The sequence below is a fragment of the Panthera onca genome, chromosome B1 (genome assembly GCF_046562875.1).
Source record: "Panthera onca isolate mPanOnc1 chromosome B1, mPanOnc1 haplotype 2, whole genome shotgun sequence".
Taxonomy (NCBI): Eukaryota; Metazoa; Chordata; class Mammalia; order Carnivora; family Felidae; genus Panthera; species Panthera onca.
In genome coordinates this window covers 17,929,375-17,951,261 of record NC_138342.1, presented here as the reverse complement: position 1 = coordinate 17,951,261, position 21,887 = coordinate 17,929,375, and the positions used below count along the sequence as shown (strand labels likewise).

General features: G+C 38.6%; 1 protein-coding gene across 1 annotated transcript in view; it reads left to right on the top strand.

Annotated features, from left to right (window-relative positions):
- ADGRA3 (adhesion G protein-coupled receptor A3) overlaps positions 1 to 21,887 on the top strand; it is a 134,894-nt gene that overhangs the window by 53,020 nt on the left and 59,987 nt on the right. The window contains exons 4-9 of the mRNA XM_060655336.3: positions 1,207 to 1,278; positions 8,409 to 8,480; positions 10,310 to 10,470; positions 13,572 to 13,785; positions 18,954 to 19,118; positions 21,548 to 21,749. Coding sequence (XP_060511319.2) covers positions 1,207 to 1,278; positions 8,409 to 8,480; positions 10,310 to 10,470; positions 13,572 to 13,785; positions 18,954 to 19,118; positions 21,548 to 21,749 — 886 coding nt within the window. The remainder of the gene's footprint in view (positions 1 to 1,206; positions 1,279 to 8,408; positions 8,481 to 10,309; positions 10,471 to 13,571; positions 13,786 to 18,953; positions 19,119 to 21,547; positions 21,750 to 21,887) is intronic.

Genomic DNA, 21,887 nt, shown 5'->3' with positions numbered 1-21,887 from the left:
GACTTTGGCTCAAGTCATGATCTCGCAGTTTGTGAGTACGAGCCCCGCATCGGGCTCTGTGCTGACAGCTTGGAGCCTGGAGACTGCTTCAGATTCTGTGTCTCCTCTCTATCTGCTCTTCCCCTGCTTGTGCTCTGTCTCTCTCTCTCTCTCTCAAAAATAAATAAATGCTTGGGGTGTCTGGGTGGCTCAGTCAGTTAAGCATCCCACTTTGGCTCAGGTCATGATCTTAAGGCTTGTGAGTTCGAGTCCCATACGGGGCTCTGTGCTGGTAGCACAGATCCTAGAGCCTGCTTCAGATTCTGTGTCTCCCTCTTTCTCTGCCCTGTCCCCCTCACACTCTGTCTCTATATTTCTCAAGAATAAATAAACATTAAAAAAAATTAAAAATAAATGTTAAAAATAATTTTTTTAAATGTAATCTGATTAAAATGTAAAATTGTATTCACTGTGGTGTGAGGAAAGAACACAGTGCAGAAGAAAACAATATCTACTAAACATTTTACGTAGATAAAAAGGAAAACGTTTCATGGACTGAGGAGAAAAACATATTTAGAAAGTAGTATTCGACCGTAACTATTAGTTAATAGTGAAGGGAAAAAATAACTAGGCTGTTACCTAGCTATTGCTGAAGTAATTTGGCTTAGAGACTGAATGATAGATCCGTGGAGTAAGAGCTAATTCCGTTTTCTCAATACACTCAAAACTTCTGACTGTTTAAGGAATGACATTAGAAAGCAGTAAGTTTCAGGTATTCTTGAGGAAATAAAAGTTCAAATATTTTGGTTATTTGCCCCTTTATTGTCTGTTAGATGTTCGCTGAGACTGAGCTCTGTCCCTAACTTCTCCAGCGTCGTGAACTGTGTAGGCCATCTAAGGAATTCTATCACAGACAGTAAGGTAGATGGAGTCTCCTTTTTACCACTCCAGTTTTATCTTGAGTCATTTTATAGGAGTAAATGCTTGAAATACAGAGGGCACCTATAATTAGACAGCATGTAGTCTGTAAGTGCCAGAAATAAGTGAAAGCAAGACTTCGTTTTTCTCAGTGCTACCCTTAACTCACTTGAGGTAGGTAAACTTCTCAGAGATGCTGAAAAGATCTTGTATGTTACCTGGGTGCTGTTCCTGAATATTGAATGTATGAAATCTTCATTAACCAAGAGAACACACTGAAGATATTTTTTCTTTCCCCTTTCTCCTTAGGGATCTGACAAACAATCGAATAGGATGTCTGAATGCAGACATATTTCGAGGACTCACCAATCTGGTTAGGCTGTAAGTACGCTTTTCTATTAAAATGTAAGAAAGCATGTGAACTATTGCTCAGATATTTATAGATACCCGTGACATGTTTAATAGTAAAGTAGCAACTGTTGGGATTATAGAAGGAGAAGCAGATAGCTGGAAATTCAATCCTGGAGACATATTGTCCTCAGAACTTAATACTCTGTTACTGTGCGCACGCACACATGTACACACAGAGCCACACAATGTGGTATGTGCCTCAGAGGACATGTTCGTGTGGAGAGAGATGGTCGGAAGCTTTGCCAGTCTGGATAAATTTCCTCGAAGAGGTAAAACGTGAGCTGATGGCCCAGAGATTGTAAAGATTTGGTTAGTTAGAAAGGAAAAGAAGCGGAACAAATGATGCATGAAAGTGGAAATAGGAGCAAAGCCATTGTCAAGGGGAAGGCCACTGGCGTGAAGAATAAAATAGCCATTTGAATTGTGATGCCTCTGACTTTGTGATTTGGGGTGAGTTAACTTTTGTGAGCTTTTCGATTATTTTTCATCTGTTAATATAGGTTAATATACCTCAAGGTTATTACAAAGATGAATTAAAATTTGAATTGTCTGTATCTATCTCAAAATTTACACATGATATAAATGCAGAAGAACTTTGTATAAGCCCTCAAATGCATTTTTTTTTAATTTTAATTTTTATTTTTTAAAATGAAGAAGAGGTTCTGTTTGGGAATAACTAGAAGTAAGGCCTATAATAATAGAACTTTAATTTTTTCTTAATGCTTTTTTTATTTTATTTTTTGAGAGTCAGAGATAGACTGCAAGCAGGGGAGGGGCAGAGAGAGAAGGAGACACCAAATCTGAAGCAGGCTTCAGGCTCTGAGCTGTCTGCACAGAGCCCAGTGCAGGGCTTGAACCCATGAATGTGAGATCATGATCTGAGCCCAAGTCACGTGCTTAACCAACTGAGCCACCCAGGCGCCCTTATAATAGAACTTTATATGGGAGCGTATGAGAAGCAGATAGAGGCTTAGATCCGATTTAACAATAGGAATGCACTGAAGGACATTTATCTGGGAAGATGGCATAAAATCCTATTTTAGAGAATAGTAATCTGGGAATAGGGTGCAGGATGAAATTCGGGATTTACAGTAGAAGGTCTAGTTACGAGGGTTGTCTGTGTCTGGTTCTGTCTCTTTGTAGCTTTTCGGAATGTTTCTTCAACTTCATTCATGTTAACTTTGAAAAAGCTGTTAGGGGGCTTCCCCAGGGAGATGAGTTCACCGTAGCAGGAAGGGAGGGGACTTAGGATCACCTGTTAGAAGACCACAGAGGATTCCTGTTTCTTAGCAAACTCATAATACTTTTCAGTGAGCCCTTTAATTTAGGGGGAGACGTATATGGCCAATATTCCTGTGTTGAAATAGAAGACTGATTTGGTGTACAGCTTTACTCACAACTGGAAATCAATGAAACCAATTGCATTTTTTTCTTTTTTTGAGGCTGTATCACAGCACTTTTATTTCAGTGCTTTTATTATCTCTTCTTGAGGGTTTTGTATTTTTGGTTTTTGAGGACTGTGCAGGAATTGGCAAAATGAGGCATTTATGGAGAAAAATCTGTTATATTTTTGGATAGCTATGACTCAAGTAACAAAAAAGAGTCTGGAGTCTACTGTTTTCATTGACTTGGGTTCCAGATGGATTTATAGCTTCGGCAAAAGAACTAGAAGGGGCAGTCTTTATGTTAGGGCCTTTCCTTACTATTTCCTTACTGTTTGTTTGTTTGTTTCTTTCTTTCTTTCTTTCCCTCCCTCTTCTTTCTTTTTCTTTCTTTCTTTCTTTCTTTATTTCTTTCTTTCTTTCTTCCTGTCTTTCTTTCTTTCTCTCTCTTTCTCTCTTTTTCTCTCTCTCTGTCTCTCTCTTCTTTCTTTCTTTCTTTCTCTCTTTCCTTTTCTTTCTTTCTCTTTCTTTCTTTCTTTCTTTCTTTTCTTTCTCTTTCCCTGTATTTCCTTCTCTTTCTTTCTTTCTTTCTTTCTTTTTCTTTCTTTCTTTCCCTGTACTTCCTTCACTCTTTCTCTCTTTCTCTCTCTCTTTCTTTCTTTCTTTCCTTGTATTTCTTTCTTTCTTTCCTTTTCTTTCTTTCTTTCTTTCTTTCTTTCTTTCCTTCCTTCCTTCCTTCCTTCCTTCCTTCCTTCCTTTTTTTCCTTTTCTCTCCTTCTTCCTTTTTTTCCTTTCCTTTCCTTTCCTTTCCTTTCCTTTCCTTTCCTTTCCTTTCCTTTCCTTTCCTGTCCTGTCCTGTCCTGTCCTGTCCTCTGCCTCAAAAGCTGAAGTTTTAAAGCTCGGGTACATCTCTTAGATTTTTAATTAATTCTTTGATACTTGTTGTGAGAATTTACAGGACATTTATTCAGGTGAATTATTCAAACAGAAGAATAGTGCTACCAGGTCTCCTACTTTGAGATTTGATTGAGATAATTTTGTAGCCCATGTAGTAATAGGTCTTTGTGGCTTTTTTAAATGCAACAGTTGATGGCACATACAGAAGTAAACCTGACTTAACATCCTTTAAATACTGTTCTAAGAAAAATTGGCAATTGAGGTAGCTTCTTAATGTTCAGAAATGCATTGTAATGGAGATGCCTATAATAATTTGGGTTGACCTAGGTCTAGAGCTGTGGATCAAGAAACTTTGGACAAGTATTCTATATGGGCAACAGCAATTTCCCTGTTTCTAGGCTGAGCCACCCTGTGTGCTGGTTGTGAAGGCTAAAAACAATTTGTGTTTCCCCCTGGGAAGAAAAACATACTTAAAAAAAATTTTTTTTTTTCTAATGTTTATTTTTGAGAGAGAGAGAATGCACTAACAGGGGAGGGACAGAGAGAGGGAGATACAAAATCCGAAGCATGCTCCAGACTCTAGGCTCTGAGCTGTCAGCACGGAGCCTGACATAGAGCCTGATGCTGGACTTGAACCCATGAGCTATGAGATCATGACCTGAGCCAAAGTCGGACACTTAAACGACTGAGCCACCCAGGCACCTGAAAAACATATTTAAAAAAAAAATGTTTATTTATTTTGAGAGAGAGAGAGAGAGCACGCCAGCCTGGGGAGAGGCAGAGAGAGAGAGGAGAGAAAGACAACCCTAAGCAGGCTCTGCGTTGTCAAGAGATCCTGACCTGAGAGTTGGACGCTTAACTGGCTGAGCCACCCAGGCACCCCAAAATAGTATTTTCTTAGTGTAACAAGTGGAAAAAAAATTTGATTAGCAATGGGGCACATAGTGCATTTCTTACATAAGATCTGTCTCCCCCCCAAAAGACCAGGTATACAGAAGAAGGGAATCCCCAGTGGATCACTCTTGTAGATATTTCCTCTGCTGCTGCTTCAGGGGACTCTCTGGGTTGCCCTGGAACTTGGCATCTGGGACTGGCTGGGCTTCTTAGCCAAGGAGGCTGGAATGGAGGCCTCTTGCCAGGGAGGCTGGATGAGACCTTGGCACACAGACTGTAGCCTTCTTGCCCTGGCTTCTCATTGTTTTGAAACAAGCTGTGGCTTTAGAGGCTTAGGTTAAGAATTCAAAAATAACTTTAAATAGTCTGAGGCTTCAGTGGACATGGATGTGGAGGGTAAAATTGATTAATTCTGTCTGTGGATCTCAGCCTTTGTTGATGGAGAATTTCTGGGGAGAACCGTCTCAGAGAAGTGAGGGCTTAACTTCCCAGAGGTTCCCACCCTATCCCGCTCAACAGTGGAAATAACCGGCAAACCGAAGATGAGGAGCTGAAAATGGATGCTATATTTAAATTATTTTTTAATGCTTATTTATTTTTGAAGGCCAGAGATACAGCGTGAGCTGGGGAAGGGGCAGAGAGAGAGGGAGACACAGAATCCGAAGCAGGCTCCAGGCTCTGAGCTGTCAGCACAGAGCCCAACCTGGGGCTTGAACTCACGAGCTGTGAGATCATGACCTGAGCCGAAGTCTGACAGTCAACCAACTGAGCCACCCAGATGCACCCTGGACACCATATTTAAAAGCCAAACCAGAGATTTTTTTTTTTTTTTCTCTGAATTGCATTGTATATTTTCATTATAAGTCTCTCTCCTTCATTTAGGAGGTTAATTTCCAGAGAAATTGTTAGGAGATCAGCAAATCAAAAGCTTTCTCCTTTTTTCTTTCTTATGAATTTTAATCAATTTAAATCTGATATTTTTTTTCCTAAGAATTACACATTTAATATTTTTCTATCAGAAATAATTGGTAAGTGGTGTTTATGAAAACTTCCTTTATACAACTGAACAGTTAGTGATGTCATTAAGTAATAAAACCATTTAGAGACCTGAAGGAAAAGTTAAGCCTCCTTCCATCACCTCAGACATACCACTGTGAGGTCGCCTGTACTCACTACGTGGCTGTCTTATTTTCATATTTTCTGTTGCTCCCACAAATGTACGGGCATGCATATAGGGCTTTAAATGTGTGCTGTACTCAGCAGTTTACTTAAAAAAAGTACCCATATATCATTAATCTCTTTTCAAGGGGGTACATGTTGTCGTAGTCCTTGTTTGTTAATAGTTACAGAATATCCCTAGTGTAGAGCTGATTATAATTTAGTCAATTGTTCTTCTGTTGAAGGAGATTCTATTTGATTGCATTTTCCCTTGCTTTAATCCATTGGCCCTGGTAAATATCCCTGTATATACACAGGTGATGTATATATTTAACTTATAGGAATTCAGATGTATCTGTTTAGCAAAAAGTAAGTAAATAAAAATTAAGACATTAAGAAACAACAATGCAAGGGTGGGAGTGGGGGATGGATGGATAAGTCACCTGCTGTTCCATTCAGTGAGCTGATAGACTGGGGAGCAATGACTTTGCTGTGCTGTTGTCATTCTCATTTCCCTTTTGCTTTTTCTGTGTAAGCCTCTCAGAGCTGGAGTGTGATTGTAGTGTTTTAAAACACGTGTAAGTTTTTATGGTCCCCAAACCAAAGCCAGTCACTCTGTTTGGTGTTCAGCCAGTCTGTTTGAACGCTGGAGGAAAAATTGGTTTGTGTTGGTATTTACTGGAAGGATGGCATGTCTCACCCCAGTGTGATTCCTTCCTCTGTGATTTCCAAGAGGAAATCACTAATAATAACTAATAATTAGAATAAAATTACCTAATAATTAGAATCTAATGATCCCTGTAAGGTGCTTTTATTTTGTTTATACTTAAATCCTATATTTACAGGATAGAGCTTTATTTCCAACTTACTATTAAGGAATTTTTCAAGCTTGTAAAACAAAATTAGAGACAATTATATAAGGAATTTCCACGTACCCTTCCTCCTGTTTTAACACTTAGCAACTTCATAACCAGTCTTGTTTTAGTTATGCCTCCCATCTCTTTTGCCTTCCTGCCTACATTGGTTTAAACAGATCCAAGTAATCATGTAATTCCACATAGGGTAGCTTCATACAGGTACTGTTGTTCATTTTAATTGCATGTAGGTTACTTTTTTTTTTAAGTTAATTTCAAGAGGAGAGAGAGAGAGAGCACAGATATGCGGGTGGGGGAGGGAGGGGGGAGAGAATCCTAAGCAGGCTCCACACCCAGTGCAGACCCCTGTGTGGGGCTCGATCCCAGGACTGTGACATCATGACTTGAGCCAAAATCAAGAATGGGATGCTAAACCCACTGAGCCACTCAGGTGCCCCTAGGTTACTTTTTAAAAATATAATAATGATTTACACTTCCATCTGTAATACCCTTTTCAAAATCCACATTCAGTATCCCTTCTGATAGGCCAAAAAAGAGAAGGGCATCTCTTTCATCATTCTTTTAATGGCAAATCTCCTTTTTTGTTTGTTTGCTTGCTTGCTTACATTCCTAGCTAGGCAGCTCTCCTATGAGAATCTGAACGCTTTTATCCAGGCCTTTTCTATCAAAAATTCTTATATTATATTTAAAAGCCAATCCAGGGAGGTCTTTTTTTTTTTTTTTTTTTTTTTTTTTTGTTACTGAATTTCATTGTATATTAATTTGTGAAGGATTGGCATTTGTGTCATATTAAGTCTTCTCATCCAGGAATACACGACTGCAGATGTCACAGGAATGGCTGACCTTTCCCGGATCAGTTCTGTTCCCTCTCCCCACCAGGGAATCCATCTACCTGATTGTCCACACAGGAGGGATTCAGTCCAGACCCCAGTGAGAGGCAGGCTTTTTCCCAAGTCTCAGGGCATCTCCTTTGAGAATTCTAGGTCTAAATTGTATCTATTCTTGATAGTACTATAGACAGAGAACAGATCTTCAGATCTTGTGGGGGTTGACCTTCCTGCCATTTTTCCGGAGCCCTCATTCCTGATGTAGTATTCAGAACCTCCTGAAGTGGAGTCCACATCCCGAATAGTCAGCCACCACCACGGAGCACCTACTGTGTACCACAGCTTGTTACTAGCTGCCAGGGGTACCCTGATAAATAAGACGCACAAGTCCTGCTGCTCCCAGAGCTTATGGTCAAGCGCGGAATCCTTCTGGGTTTACCAAACCACTCAGATTGTAGCATGGGACATTCTGGGTTTAAGTCATACAAAACTCAGCAAGGGTTAGGTATTTATTAAAGTCATCTGATACAAGGGGAGGAAACAAAATAGGTTAAGTAATTTGCCCAAGGCCCACACTGAATTATGTCCGTCTTAAACCCTGGACTCTTTCCACTCTGTTCACATTTTTTATCCACTTCCTGTGGGTTGCTGCTGATAATTATTCAGATCATCCTTGTCCTTGTCCTTTTCTGGTTTTTAAATTTCTGCTTTCTTACATGATGCGGAGTTAACACACGAAGACTGATTTACTTAAAATGAGAGCATGACTAAGGCTCTACCTTATTGGTAAGGTAGCTTTTACATTCGCCTGGTATTTGGTAGAAAATCCTATGTGATAGTAATAACTTTAATTTTATTACTTGAGATAGGCTGAGAACAAAGTTATTCAGCCTTGGATAAAGTATTTACTACTTGCTCCTTTTTATAAGATTTAAAACAACTTTCATAAATTCTTTATAACATTATTCAGTGATTACAGGACACTTTAGAAAATTGTATAAAATGATACATAATTGTATTTTTTATATGAAATTGTTTCCTTTTTTTTTTTCTTTTTTCTTTCCCAGAAACCTTTCAGGGAATTTGTTTTCTTCATTATCTCAAGGAACTTTTGATTATCTTGGTTCATTACGGTCATTGTAAGTAAGAAAAAATTTTTTTCCTGTTTTGAAAAATAAATCTTGATTTTTTAAGAATTAAAAACAGTTATTATATGGTTTAAGAGACTTCATGGGGAAAATGTGAAATTTTGCAGAAGTTAGATTCTCAATTGAGAGCATGAATTCTCATTGAAAAGCATACTATAAACCAGAGTAATGTGTTTCAGACTGGGACAGCCATTTTCTCCTTAGAATACTGTCTCTCTCTATATTTAGAGTAAATAAATGGGCAATTCATTCTCTTTCACTTTATTTTCAAATTAGAAAAGATTGTTTGACTAGTTGAATCCTCAAAGTATAAAATATCCTTCCCTATGAAAGTCTATTGTGAAGAATATTTTATACTTTAGGGTTTTACTTTTATCTTGTAACCCTTTCCCCAAACTGAATTCACAACTAATTACTGAAATTTCTAGGATTGTTTATGTAGAATGCCTGCTTTACGAAACCAACATAAGATCATACTGACATAGCTCTCTGTAGCTTTAGAATTAGCTGATCTTTTTTTTCCTCCCAAAACAGTTTTATTAACTGAGATTGTATGGGAGTTCCTTTTGACAGTAATTGTATTTCCACATTAAACCATAATATATTTCAAACTGTAAGTTATACTAATTTCTATTGGAGATACAGTTAAATATAATGTTTTTCAAATCTTTATTGCGTATAATTTATGGGGTTGATTATTTTTCCAGGGAAAAATGTCTTCTCTTGCAGATGCTATCTGGTGTATGCTGTCTTCTTCCCTACTGTGCCTTGTCTTCTCCATTTTTTTTTTTTTTTAACCTTTCCTTCCCTGTCTCTTCTCTGCTCTTCTCCTTTAATTTTCTAGGTGTACTGTTTAGCAGTTTTCACTGAGATGTAGCTAATATTTAGGCATTCGTCTGGCTCCTCACCATTATAGATATGGACACATGTATCCACTTGAAGAGCCACGGTGGATCAAAGTCTGTCTCGTCTTTCTTTTTGTTGCCATTACCATTGTTTAGTGAATGAAAACATCTCTATTTGGCATATGTAGTAGGCTCAAGTCAACCATTTCTGTAAGTTTAGAAAATAAGGACTACAGAGAGTAATCTGGCTTTTGAGACCTTGGGCAGTAGGAATGCAGGAGGTATTTTTATCCAAAAATGGGGAAAAATGGCTAGTGTTTTTACCTCCGTGTGCTGGAAACCAACCAGAAAGTGGTGCTTGGGGTTAGAAGTCAGTCCAGTCATCCTTCTGTAGTGTTTTCTAAAATTTACTTTCTCTTTTGTGTATCACTCATCCCACCTCCTTTTTTTTTTTGCCAGAATTAATGAGATGAAGCCTGTGCTGATGCACGGTCCGTGCTAGGAACACACATGTTAAATTTGTTCTTTGCACTTTGATTTATTTGTGCAGCATGTGTTAGGTTCTGTGTTAGTTGTATCTATGTTTTGTCCCCCTATTACATAATGTGTTCGTGTCCCCATGCTTTTTGATGAATGGGTAGAAGTTTGATAGGCCCAGAAGGTGGAGGTTTGCTATTCTAGACCCTGAGATTCAGGAGCCTGTTACATAGAAGAGGGATGATGTGTAGATTTTGTTTGCATACCAGCTTTGATGTGAAGCGGTCAGTCTCAGGATTAGCAGGGGGGGAGGGCTGGGGTCAGCCATTCCTCCTGTCCTCTCATTAGCAAGGAGAACACAACCGGTGGGTGGTTTGTGCCCCAGGCATCCCAGGGTGAGCACTGGTGTGCTTGTCAAAGCAGAAGCCAGCATCTAAAGCAAACATGCCATTCTGTTACATTCACTGTAATCACTAATTTGAATTTTGTGTGTTACAGAGAGTTTCAGACTGAGTATCTTTTGTGTGATTGTAACATACTGTGGATGCATCGCTGGGTAAAGGAGAGAAACATCACTGTCCGGGACACGCGGTGTGTTTATCCTAAGTCTCTTCAGGCCCAGCCAGTCACGGGTGTGAAGCAGGAGCTGTTGACGTGTGGTAAGAGAGAAAGAGAAAGAGAGAAAGTGTTTGCCATATTTTACTTGCTACTGTCTTTTTCTTGACAAACTGTGAAGTTCTCTTCACACTGTGATGGAACTGATTACAACCGTTACTCTTCTTGGATCTGATAATACATATTTAGTGTATGTGAATAGTTAAGTCAACTGGATAAAACAGTTTTGGATGGGTGTTTAAAGTTCTTAGGTTTTGAACGGCTTTCTGTACGAAAAGCAAGTTCAGACAATCTTCAAATTTTCTATCAGTTGGCAAATCAGGAATTTGATAGTAAAAAAAAAAAATCTGAGTTTGCAATCATACTACTTGTTGGTAGGAGTGTGAATTAATAGAGCCTTTTTGACATATACTTTGGCAGTATGTATTGGTGTTCTCAAAAATTTGATACAGTTTAATCCAGTGATTCTATAGGAGGGTGTAATTCTTAGGAAATGATCAGCTATGTTAGTCAGTATTTAAGTATAAGCATATCTTCAATCCTCAAAAATAGGGGATTGACTGAATTACTTGTGACACATCTATTTATAATAATGCAGCTATTAAAATTCATAATTTTGAAGAGTATTTGAAGACTTGAGGGAAATACAACATATTTATTAAAAGAAAAAGAAAAAAAAATACACATAAACCGAAAATATTCCTTAAAATGATAAGAGGAGATTCCAGACTTTGTGTCTGGAAATAAGCAGTTCTATACTTGTTTACATTTTTTCTTTATTATCTTTATTGTTGTAGTTTCACAAGTAAAATATGCTCATTAGATGAAAATTAAGATTTGTGAAAAGAAATAACATATACATATATCAAATCATCATGATGTACACTTTAAATATCTTACAATTCTAAACATGGGTGGGAAGAATAAAATAAACAGAAAAATATATTATAGTTCTGTCAGTTATACCTCAATAAAGCTGGAAGAGAAAAGACACTAAAAGAAGCAAACCTATGGGGTGCCTGGGTGGCTCAGTTGGTTAAGCATCCAACTTCGGCTCAGGTCGTGATCTCATGGTTCGTGAGTTCAAGCCCCACAACGAGCTGTGTGCTAATAGTGTGGAGACTGGAGCTTCCTTTGGATTCTGTGTCTCCCTCTCTCTCTGCCCTTCCCCTGCTTGTGTTCTGTCTCTCAAAAAGAAATAAACACTAAAAAAATTAAAAACAAACAAACCCAAAAAAGTCCATGCTTGCATTCCCAAAGGTAGCTGTTGTCAACGATAACTCAGTATATTTTCTTCATCCTTTTCCTGTGTTTTGACCAAAACCTCATCATACTCTAATAATATTTTGTAACTTTTTAAAACCGGAGATGATGTAAACCCATTTCCTCATCATATAAAAGAGATGCATACCAGTACATGATACAGATGTAGCTGTAACTTGACCACTTCCTTATTACTGCGTATTTAGTTTGTTAATAATTTCCAAGGATTCATTTCTTTGTATGCCTGTTTGCATATGTGCTGTTACTCTTTAGGATAGACCACAGCTTGGACACCTGGTGGCTCAGTTGGTTAAGCATCTGACTTTAGCTCGGGTCATGATCTCGTGGTTCGTGGTTTGAGCCCCACATTGGGCTCCATGCTGTGCGGAGCCTGCTTGGGATTCTCTCTCTCCATCTCTCTCTGCCCTCCCCTCGTTGTGTTCTCTCCTCTCTCTCTTTCTTTCTCTCAAAATAAATAAATAAACTTAACAAAATAAAAAAAATAAATAATAATAAAAGAGAGGATAGAGTACATACAGGTAAAAGTAGTAGACAGTGGACTAAGTATTCTAAAGGCCTTTAATGAGCCCATGGTATTTGTGTGTAGTTTTGCACATATATTTAGAATTCCTCCCTGTTATTTTTCTGACTGGAAGGAAATATATCAGCTTTTATTTTTTTAATCTTTTTTTTTTTTTTTTTTTAAAGTTTATTTATTTTGAGAGAGAGAGAGTGCACATGAGCAGCAAAGGGGCAGGGAGAGAGAGAGTCCCAAGCAGGCTCCATGCTGATAATGTAGAGCCCGACATGGGGCTTGAACTCACAAACCATGAGGTCATGACCTGAACTAGAACCAAGAGTTGGACGCTGAACCACCTGAGCCACCCAGGCACCCCATATCAGCTTGTTAAAATGATGATGATATGTGGGATCTTAAAAGATTTTTCCTTCCCTTTTCTTTAAATGTTCTAAGTTTTCTCAGTATTCATCACTTATGTAAGCAGAAAGCGGTGGTTTAATCAAAGGAAATGCTGTCTTCTAAATGTATTCTAAAATTGTATGTCTATCAGTATTTACTTATCACCAGCTCCATTCTCCAGATTTAAGTATTATTTTACAATTTGTTTTCTTAGTAATTGCTTGGATACCACAAAACAGGAACAACTTTAAATGTCAGAACTGATTATGAAATGGTTTCATTTTAATTTTACTAATTTTGTTTTCGTTTAGGAGCCACTTATCTCAGTAGGAGCCTTGTTGGTGCTAGCACGAAAATGCTGGTCACTGGGGAAAATTTGTTTTTTCATTTAAAACATTTTAATTAGAATTTCTATCGCTTTGGGGGTACCTGGGTGGCTTAGTTGGTGAAGCATCCAACTTCAAATCAGGTTGGGATCTCACAGCTCGTGAATTGGAGCCGGAGCCCTGTGTTAGGCTCTGTGCTGACAAGCTCAGAGCCTAGAGCTTGCTTTGGATTCTGTGTCTCCCTCTCTCTTTATCCCTCTCCCGCTATGCGCACACTTGCGCGCGCTCTCTCTCTCTCTCTTTCTTTAACGTAAATAAACGTTAAAAATAAATTAAAAAAAAATTTTGTTTTCATAATAGAGTTTTTTCTTTCTGTGTATATTTATTTTTGAGAAAGAGAGAGAGACACACACGGAATCTGAAGCAGGCTCCAGGCTCTGAGCTGTCAGCACATTGCCCGATACGGGGCTCAAACTCATGAACCGTGAGATTATGAATGACCGGAGCCAAAGTTGGAAGGTTAACTGGCTGCGCCACCCCAGCGGCCCCCCCAAAAAAGAGTTTCAATAGCTTTTAACTCTGGAGAGTGAATATAGTATGGTATCTGTTTCCTGAGTCTTTGTTTTATGGTCCGTAGATCCACCCCTTGAATTACCATCTTTCTACATGACTCCTTCTCATCGTCAAGTTGTGTTTGAAGGAGACAGCCTTCCCTTCCAGTGTATGGCTTCATATATTGATCAGGACATGCAAGTGTTGTGGTATCAGGATGGACGCATAGTTGAAACTGATGAATCTCAAGGTATCTTTGTGGAAAAGAACATGATTCACAACTGCTCGTTGATTGCCAGGTAAACTTTTTTAGATGAGGAATCGTCTCTGTGGATTTTCTGTATTTCAGAATTGAAGTGTTAGAATTTGAACTAGTATTTTATCTTCTTGCACTTAAAAATACAAACATTTGGTGTTCCTTTTCCTGATTGTTACTCATTTCCGGAAATTAAATAGCTACCGTTGTCATCCAGTTGTGGAGCAGAAAAGTATAGGAAGAAAGGGAAACACTGTTAAAAAGTTGGAGACTGTTTTTGTTAAAAGTTTTAGGAGGAAAAATGTAAACTTTTTGTGCCAGACTTAATTTCTAACCATTTACTGCTGCTAAACTCAGATTTTCACATTTAGCAATCACCTAATTTTCACTGTAGGTTAATGATACAGTTTAAGATACTGTATTTCCTTTCTCTACTCCATCAGTATAAAAGATTTTAACACCTGTCCTGTTAACCCAACGACTGGTATGATCACCAAAATCATTGATTTGAATGAGTGTTATAAAGTATAAAAAAACAGAGTGAAAATATATGATATTATCACTATATATTTTATTTTGGTAAAATCTTAACCTGTAGGCATTGAATTTTCTTTTTTCTTCTCTCTTGTGTCTCTCTTTTTTTCCTTCCTACCAATTTCGTTCCTTTTTTTTTTTTTTTTTTTTTTTTGAGAGAGAGTGTGTGTGCACAGGTGTGAGTGGGGGAGAGGCAGAGTGAGAGGGAGAGAGAATTTTAGCAGGTTCCACGCCCAATGCAGAGTGCGTCGTGGGGCTCAGTCTCACAACTGTGAGAGATCATGACCTGAGCTGAAATCAAGAGTCAGATGCTTAAGCGACTGAGCCACCCTTCTTACTATTTATTCTTCCTACTTCTATCTATTTAAGAATAGGTCTGTAGTTTCCAAACTCTTTTAGAGCAACTTAGGGTAATATCATTGCAGATTCAAAGAGGTGCCATTAAAAAAAATTATCAAGAAAATAAAGGCATTCTGACTTGAGAATCCTGTCTGAGAATTTCGGGGATACAATATTCTATTTTACAATTTTTGTTTCCCTCCTGAGATTTTCTGTCTGTTTATTAGAAGCATATTTTTCTTTGTGTCTTCTAACATATTTATAATAGATGCTTTTAAATTCTTGCCTGCTATTTCCAATATCTAGGTTATCTTGGAATCATCACCACTGTCGTCTTTGCTTTTGAATATGTTTTATATTTTATTATTTAAAAAATGTTGAGGTGCCTGGGTGGCTCAGTTGGTTAAGCATCTGACTTTGGCTTGGGTCATGATCTCATGGTTTGTGGGTTCAAGCCCTTGTTGGGTTGGCATGGGGAACCTGCTTGGGATTCTCTCTCTCCCTCTTGCTCTCTGTCCCTCCCCCACTTGCACCATCTCTCTCAAGATAAATAAATAAGAAAAAAATATTGTTCATGTGTCTAGTAATGTTGGATTCTATCCTGGACAGTGTGAATGATTCACAAGCTGGCAAAGTACAGCCTATGGTCCACACCTGGCCTGATGGGCCTGTGGGCTAAGAATATTTTTAACGTTTGTGAATAGTTACATAAGGACCAATATAATATTTTCAATGTTGCTTCTTGGCCAGCAAAACCTGAAATAATTACTGTCTGGCCTTTGAAGAAAACGTTTACAAACCCCTGACTCTGGGTTCTCTTCCATTTGCTTGAAGTCAGCTGGTTTTTGTTCCCTCGGGCATTTAGTTTGGCTAAACTCAAACTCCTACTTCTGTCTTTTCTGTGCTGGGCAGCATCTGAAGTCTGGTTGGTGCCCACTCTGTCAGGGGCCAGTTAGAGATCCGGGTAGATGTTCTATGCAGAAGTTTGGGCTTCCCGCCAGGTTCCTGTCTACCTCTGTCCTCTGATTTTTCAACAAGTAAGACTGTGAATTTCTATGTGAGTGGGGCCTGTCCTTGGGCAAAAGCCATTGAAAACACTTTCCCGGTCTTACTCCCCAGTGCTGATCCCTTCTTCCAGGTGTCAGCTTCTCTCCGGTTTCTGCTTGCCTTGGATCACTGACCGTGTGTTGAGATAGGCGTCATGTTGTAGTTTGTCCAGAGTGTATAATTGTTAACTGCAAGGAGGGTAGTTTCATAGGAGCTGCCCTGCTCTTCCCAGAATCAGAGGTTTGTTTTTTTTTTTTTTTAATTAGGGAGTGAGATTGTTAGAAACAGTTTGTTAGGTCCCAGTGAGAAGACTCTAATTGTTACCTCACTTGTGTTGTGATAATTTCACAAGCATTGTACATATGTTAAAACTCATGGAGTTATGTGCTTTAAGCAGTTTATTATATGAATAGACAATAAATGAGATATGATATAGCAACAATAATATATTAAAATATATAGAACCTTTTTTTAAATAAAAAGGCTCTCAATCATTTAGTACTCTTTACATTTTGCAATTATAAAGTAACTAGATTAACTTTATACATTTATTTCTGCAGGTCATACTTTAAATTCTTTGTAAGCAGGACCAAAAATTAATTCTAAGGTCAGCATCCTTGCCTAATAGTTTTTTTGGGAGGGACACTTGACTAATGTGAAAATCTTTCATATGAAGTCCTTTACCCAAAATTTGCCTCCGAATAGTAAAGAAGTTGCAGGAAAAGGAAATGATGGTTATCAATTTGGTTAACCTGAGATACTTGTTTGTTCTTCAGTGGTTTTTCTCATGTTATCCATTCTCCCTTGGTAAGAATCAGAGTTTGCACTTTTCCTCAAAGATAAAATTGAAGCTGCTTCTTCCTCCTTAAATCTCCAAATATGCTGCCTTGAGGATTCCCGAAAAGTTTATTCTGATAATTGGTTTAAAGCATTGAAGGTGTTGCTAAAGGTTATCTTTAAAAGCATGTTGGCAGAATGTGTTAGGACCTTCGCTCCCAGCGGGTGTGCTGAAGTGCCCTGGGACATCACAGTGAGTTTACAGAGGTGCTGTGGGGTGTTGTAAGTTTTTTCTTTTTTTAAACTTTATTTATCTGTGTTTGAGAGAGAGTCAGGGAGGGGCAGAGAGAGAGGGAGACAGAGAATCCCAAGCAGGCTCCACGCTGTCAGCACAGAGCCCAACATGGGGCTCAGACTCACGAACCGTGAGATCATGTCCTGAGCGAAACCCAGAGTCAGGTTCTTAACCGATGGAGCCACCCAGGCGCCCCTGTTTTAAGGTTTTGAAGAAGCGTGGGGATACTTGACATTTGTTGGACCAACTTGAGGCAGTTACAGTATCATTCGATCATGCTGGATTCCTTTCTCTGGTGCCATACTTTAAGGGTACCGAGTTTTGGGTGATTAATATGGTGCAAAGCAGGTACTGTGTGAAAGTCATTGTAGAACGTGAAATAAAGGTATTGTTTGATCTGTATCTGACATTTGGTTAATTTTGGAGTGCTCAAAAGACAGATGCAACCCATCAGGAAGTAATTGTGGTCATTGAAGAATGAAATATTTATCTCGGATTGTTGTGCATTATTTTTTCAAATGGCTCTTAAGATATTAGGACATCGATCCACAATTCTGGGATTTAATTTAGTAATTGGACCATTGTAGGTATTTCTTTTGGGCTTGGGGCTCTGCGTAACATTTTCTTGTCAGTGAAGGTGCTGTGAACCAAAAAAGTTTGGGGACCTCTGGATTAGAGAGTGATTGGTTATTTTAGAATTTGGTTATTTAAATTTAAGGTAAGGTACTTTTCGTGGACTTTATTTGGAGTATGTTTAGTATTTTTAGTACTTTATTTGGAATATATTTATTACAGTGTGTTGGTTTGTTCACTGACTTAATTAACAAAGATGATAAACATTTTCTTTGATTCAGAGTAACAGTGCCTCAAAGTCTTTATTAGAACATATGATGTTGTATAGCCATTAATGATTTAGGAGACTGGAAAAACGTGTATTAACTTCAAGACATAATTTTGTCAGTTAATTAAAATGATACATCCTTTATGTCTAATTATCTCTTAATTTTCTATTTACATAAAAGCATAGCATAGTGGGTCATATGGTGGGGAGAAAGGCTAATTGAAGGTTCTGACATTTGCTCTTTAATTAATAGGTTTTATAGTAGAGAGTTATGATTTCATCTTGAAAATTGAATTTACTGACAGCTATTTAGAAATATAGCTGTTTTATAAATTGAAGTATACCTTTACATGGAAAACTCCTTTTGTGAAACCATTAGTTGGTAATTTATTAAATCTTTGTAGAGACTTAATGAATTCTTCCCACAAAGTATTTTACCTTAAATATTTTCTTAATTGTTCACTTCATAATATTAATCTCCTTCCTTCATGCTTGACTATTTTCCTTCAAATCAGTGGAAAGGTACTTGTAACCTGGAAACGTCTCCATTAGTTTTGCCGAAGAATGTGCCGCCATGTTTCTGCCTTTGCACTTAGGCCGTTGCCCTGCCTGGCTGCATCCTGGTTTCCTCTTTCTGGTGGAAGAAGTGTCAGGCATGATGTCCCATCTCACTGTCACTTTGTTCGTAGCTTTTTTTTTTTTAATGTTTGTTTGAGAGAAAGAGAACGAGGAGGGGCAGAGAGAGAGAGAGAGAGAGAGAGAGAATCCTAAACAGGCTCCGTGCTGTCAGCACTCTCTCTCACTACTGTGAGATCATGACCTGAGCTGAGGTCGAGTTGGTTGCTTACCTGACTGAGCCACCCAGGCACCCTGTTCATACTTCTGGTACAGCTCTAACCCTAGTGTTTTCAGGAGCTTTTTATCTGTTCATCTTGACTTGCTGTTGAAGTACTTAAATGGAGGGATCATTTATATATATATTTTACATATGTACATATATACGTATATGTGTATGTCTATATATATATAAATATTTAACATTTATCCTAGCATGGTGAGAGGGGCATGTGAGGGAGAGAGAGGGAGGGAGGGAGACAGAGGATCTGAAGCAGGCTGTGTGCAGACAGCAGAGAGCCCGACGGCGGGGCTTGAACTCACAAACCACGAGATCGTGACCTGAGCCAAAGTCGGGTGCTTAACCAGTTGAGCTACCCAGGCCCCCCTGGAGGGATCATTTTAAATTTGTTTTTAATCTGGCAAGTGCTTTGCCCACAGTGTGTATTCAGACATATTTGCTAAGTGAATGATAGAAGCCTGATTGTCTCCCTTTTTTGGTCTAACCATATTTTCTCTCTTTTTAAAATCTTTCTTCATGCAGTGCCCTCACCATTTCTAACATTCAGGCTGGATCGACTGGAAATTGGGGCTGTCATGTCCAGACCAAACGCGGGAACAATACGAGAACCGTCGATATTGTGGTATTAGAAAGCTCTGCACAGTACTGTCCTCCCGAGAGGGTGGTAAACAATAAAGGTGATTTCAGGTCAGTGACATGGAAAGTGCTGGAAAAGTGATTTGCCCACATCTGTTTTTATTCCTAAAGGTGCATCATGGTCTCCTGTTCTGAAGAAGAAAATTTGAGAAATACATGCATGTTCATATACATAATCCTTACGTATCTTAGGACTACCCTTTAGAACAGTGATTCCAGACTCATTTATGAAGATTAAGAAAAAATGTGCCTGCATTTTATCTCAGATATGTGGATTTAACAGCCTCTGCAGGCAGAGTGTTTCATGTTTAATAGTTTGTTGTAAAAGTTAAGGACCACTACTTTAGGGAAACGTTTTGGAAATTCTACTAAAACTGTGAAATCCAGACAGGCTAATGGTATGTCCTGTTTTTTTTCAGGGGCTCTTTTATGGATGAACTTTGCTTCATATTGCTAAGTTACTTTTACCTATTGGCAGTTTAGTAGACATGAGAATTAGGAGAAACCCATGTCCCTGTTTCCTCCCCAATTTGGTTTTTCTGACAATTAAGCCAGAAGGACACTGGGGAATGAAAGCTTTTCAGATGGCTTGAAACTTTGGGAGCCACTGGTGGTGGACTCTGTGTTGAGATAAGCAGAAGGAGTTAAATATTACAGTTTTTTTTTAAATACAAAATTTAGAATTTGTGGGAGGTAACAACTTTTACCTTAGACTCTCCTTAACTTTTCAAGGTTTTTAAAAAGCATCTTTATATTATTTATTTAATGTTCTTTATGTTCAGGAATTTAATAATGACTTTATAGTTGATGTAAATGTAGGGAAATATGTCTGCTCTTGAAAGCAGCGTAAATAGTGTGTTGAAAACCCAGTTTGCACGGTCTTTGATTGGTGCTCCTTTTGCCCAACTTTTAAGGGTAAGAAAACCCTTGGATATTAGTCTTTTAAACCCAAGGTGAAGAAGCAATGCAACATCTTTAGCTCAGCTGCTTCTTCATGGCTTTTTTAAAAAACTGTCTTTTTGTCCTTTAAAAAAAAATCTCTCTGACCTGAGTATGTGGAAATTAGCATTTTATTATTGCCAGGAGCTAAGTCCTTTATGTAGATTAACTGTTAACAGATAATATTTACACTGTATACTTTAAAGCAAAATAGACAACATTTGGGAATTTTGTTCTATTCTGCATTTTTTATTACGTGCTCATGATATGTTTTCTATTTATGGTTGATTTTCTCTTCCTACTCATAATTGGAGTATTTTACAAATTTAAAAATAGGAGAATCTAATTGGAGTATTTTACAAATTTAAAAATAGAAGAATCTAATTATTTAACTGATTAATGAATTAGCTTTCAACACTCCTTAGTATATTACACGATTGGACTTTCACTGCATTAATAAGATTTAGTTTAGTGTTGCTTAGTCTGTTTATGCAGATTTCGGTGATGAATTATATTTCGGCATGACTGATGCTGTAATTTATCAGTTCCTGTGTTACAGGTCAGCTGTAACTTTTATTAAATATATTCACTTCAGTCCCACTTCTGGAGAAATGGAGCTCAAATGACAAAGATTTCTCCCAGCTGTTAGTGGCAATCCATGCCAGTTGCATAGGGAGCAGTTTCTCCCAGATAAATTCATTCGTGTGTCGTGTTGGAGGTCTGCTGGGCGACCCCCAAGTGCAGAAGTTTGCTAGGAGGACTCGCGTGGACTCAGCTTGTCATTGCGGTCACAGCTAAGATGCATTATAGTGATGTAGTAAGACACATAGCAGGATAACCAGGGGACGGACCTAGGTGCATTCTGGAGAGATCCACGTGCAGGCTTCTTCCTGCTCTTTCCCTCCCATGAAGATCACACACAGCATGCTCCTCCTTCAGCCATGAAAAGGCAGCAGCCTCTATGCAGCCCGTGGGAGACTCAGCACGCCGAGTTCTTATTGCTGGCTGTGTAGACACCCTCTGCCTGGCATGTACCAAAATTTCAGACTCCCAGGAAGAAAGCAAGTTTCAGCATAATCCCTGCGGTGTGTCCCAACAGCCTGGGCACGGTGAACAGCCCTCCAGTTCACTGTTTGTGGGAATGCTGCAAGTCCCAAATACTCCCAAGTCCCCAGTTGTCCCAGCAGGCCTTTCTAAGGAGAGCCATCCTGGCCCTGCTGTGGTGACTCTTGTCTGCACATCTGCTGACTCTGTGCCGTATGTGGGATTTTCTTTTTTAAGACAGTTTTCCTGTGTGTTTATAGCAATATTTAGAATATTTTAAGGAAGTATGCTATGGTATTAAAATATATGTGGCTGATGGTTTAAAACAGTTCAGTTCATGCTAACCTTTTTTGTAAAGTCTTCGTTCCGAGAGGAATTTGTTTCTTCTTGATTTTTCTCTCTGATTATACGTGTCCTGTTGTCATCCTTGATTTTCTCCCCCTATTACTTGTGTTCCACTTGAGTGTTTTCATACAGTTTTGTCTTCGTCTCTCTAGATGGCCCAGAACGTTGGCAGGCATCACTGCGTACCTTCAGTGTACTCGGAACATCCATGGCAGTGGGATCTACCCTGGAAACCCGCAGGATGAGAGAAAGGCTTGGCGCAGATGTGATAGAGGCGGCTTCTGGGCGGATGATGATTATTCTCGCTGCCAGTATGCAAATGATGTCACTAGAGTTCTTTATATGTTTAATCAGGTAACTAGAAAGTCTTCACGTTGACTGAGGTGGTTAATTTATTTTCGTTGAAATGCCAGGTGTGTGTTTGTGTGTGTGTTAAATACGAGTAAAGCACAAGGATTTGGTGTTTCCATTCAGTTGCTCTGTCTTGGGGAT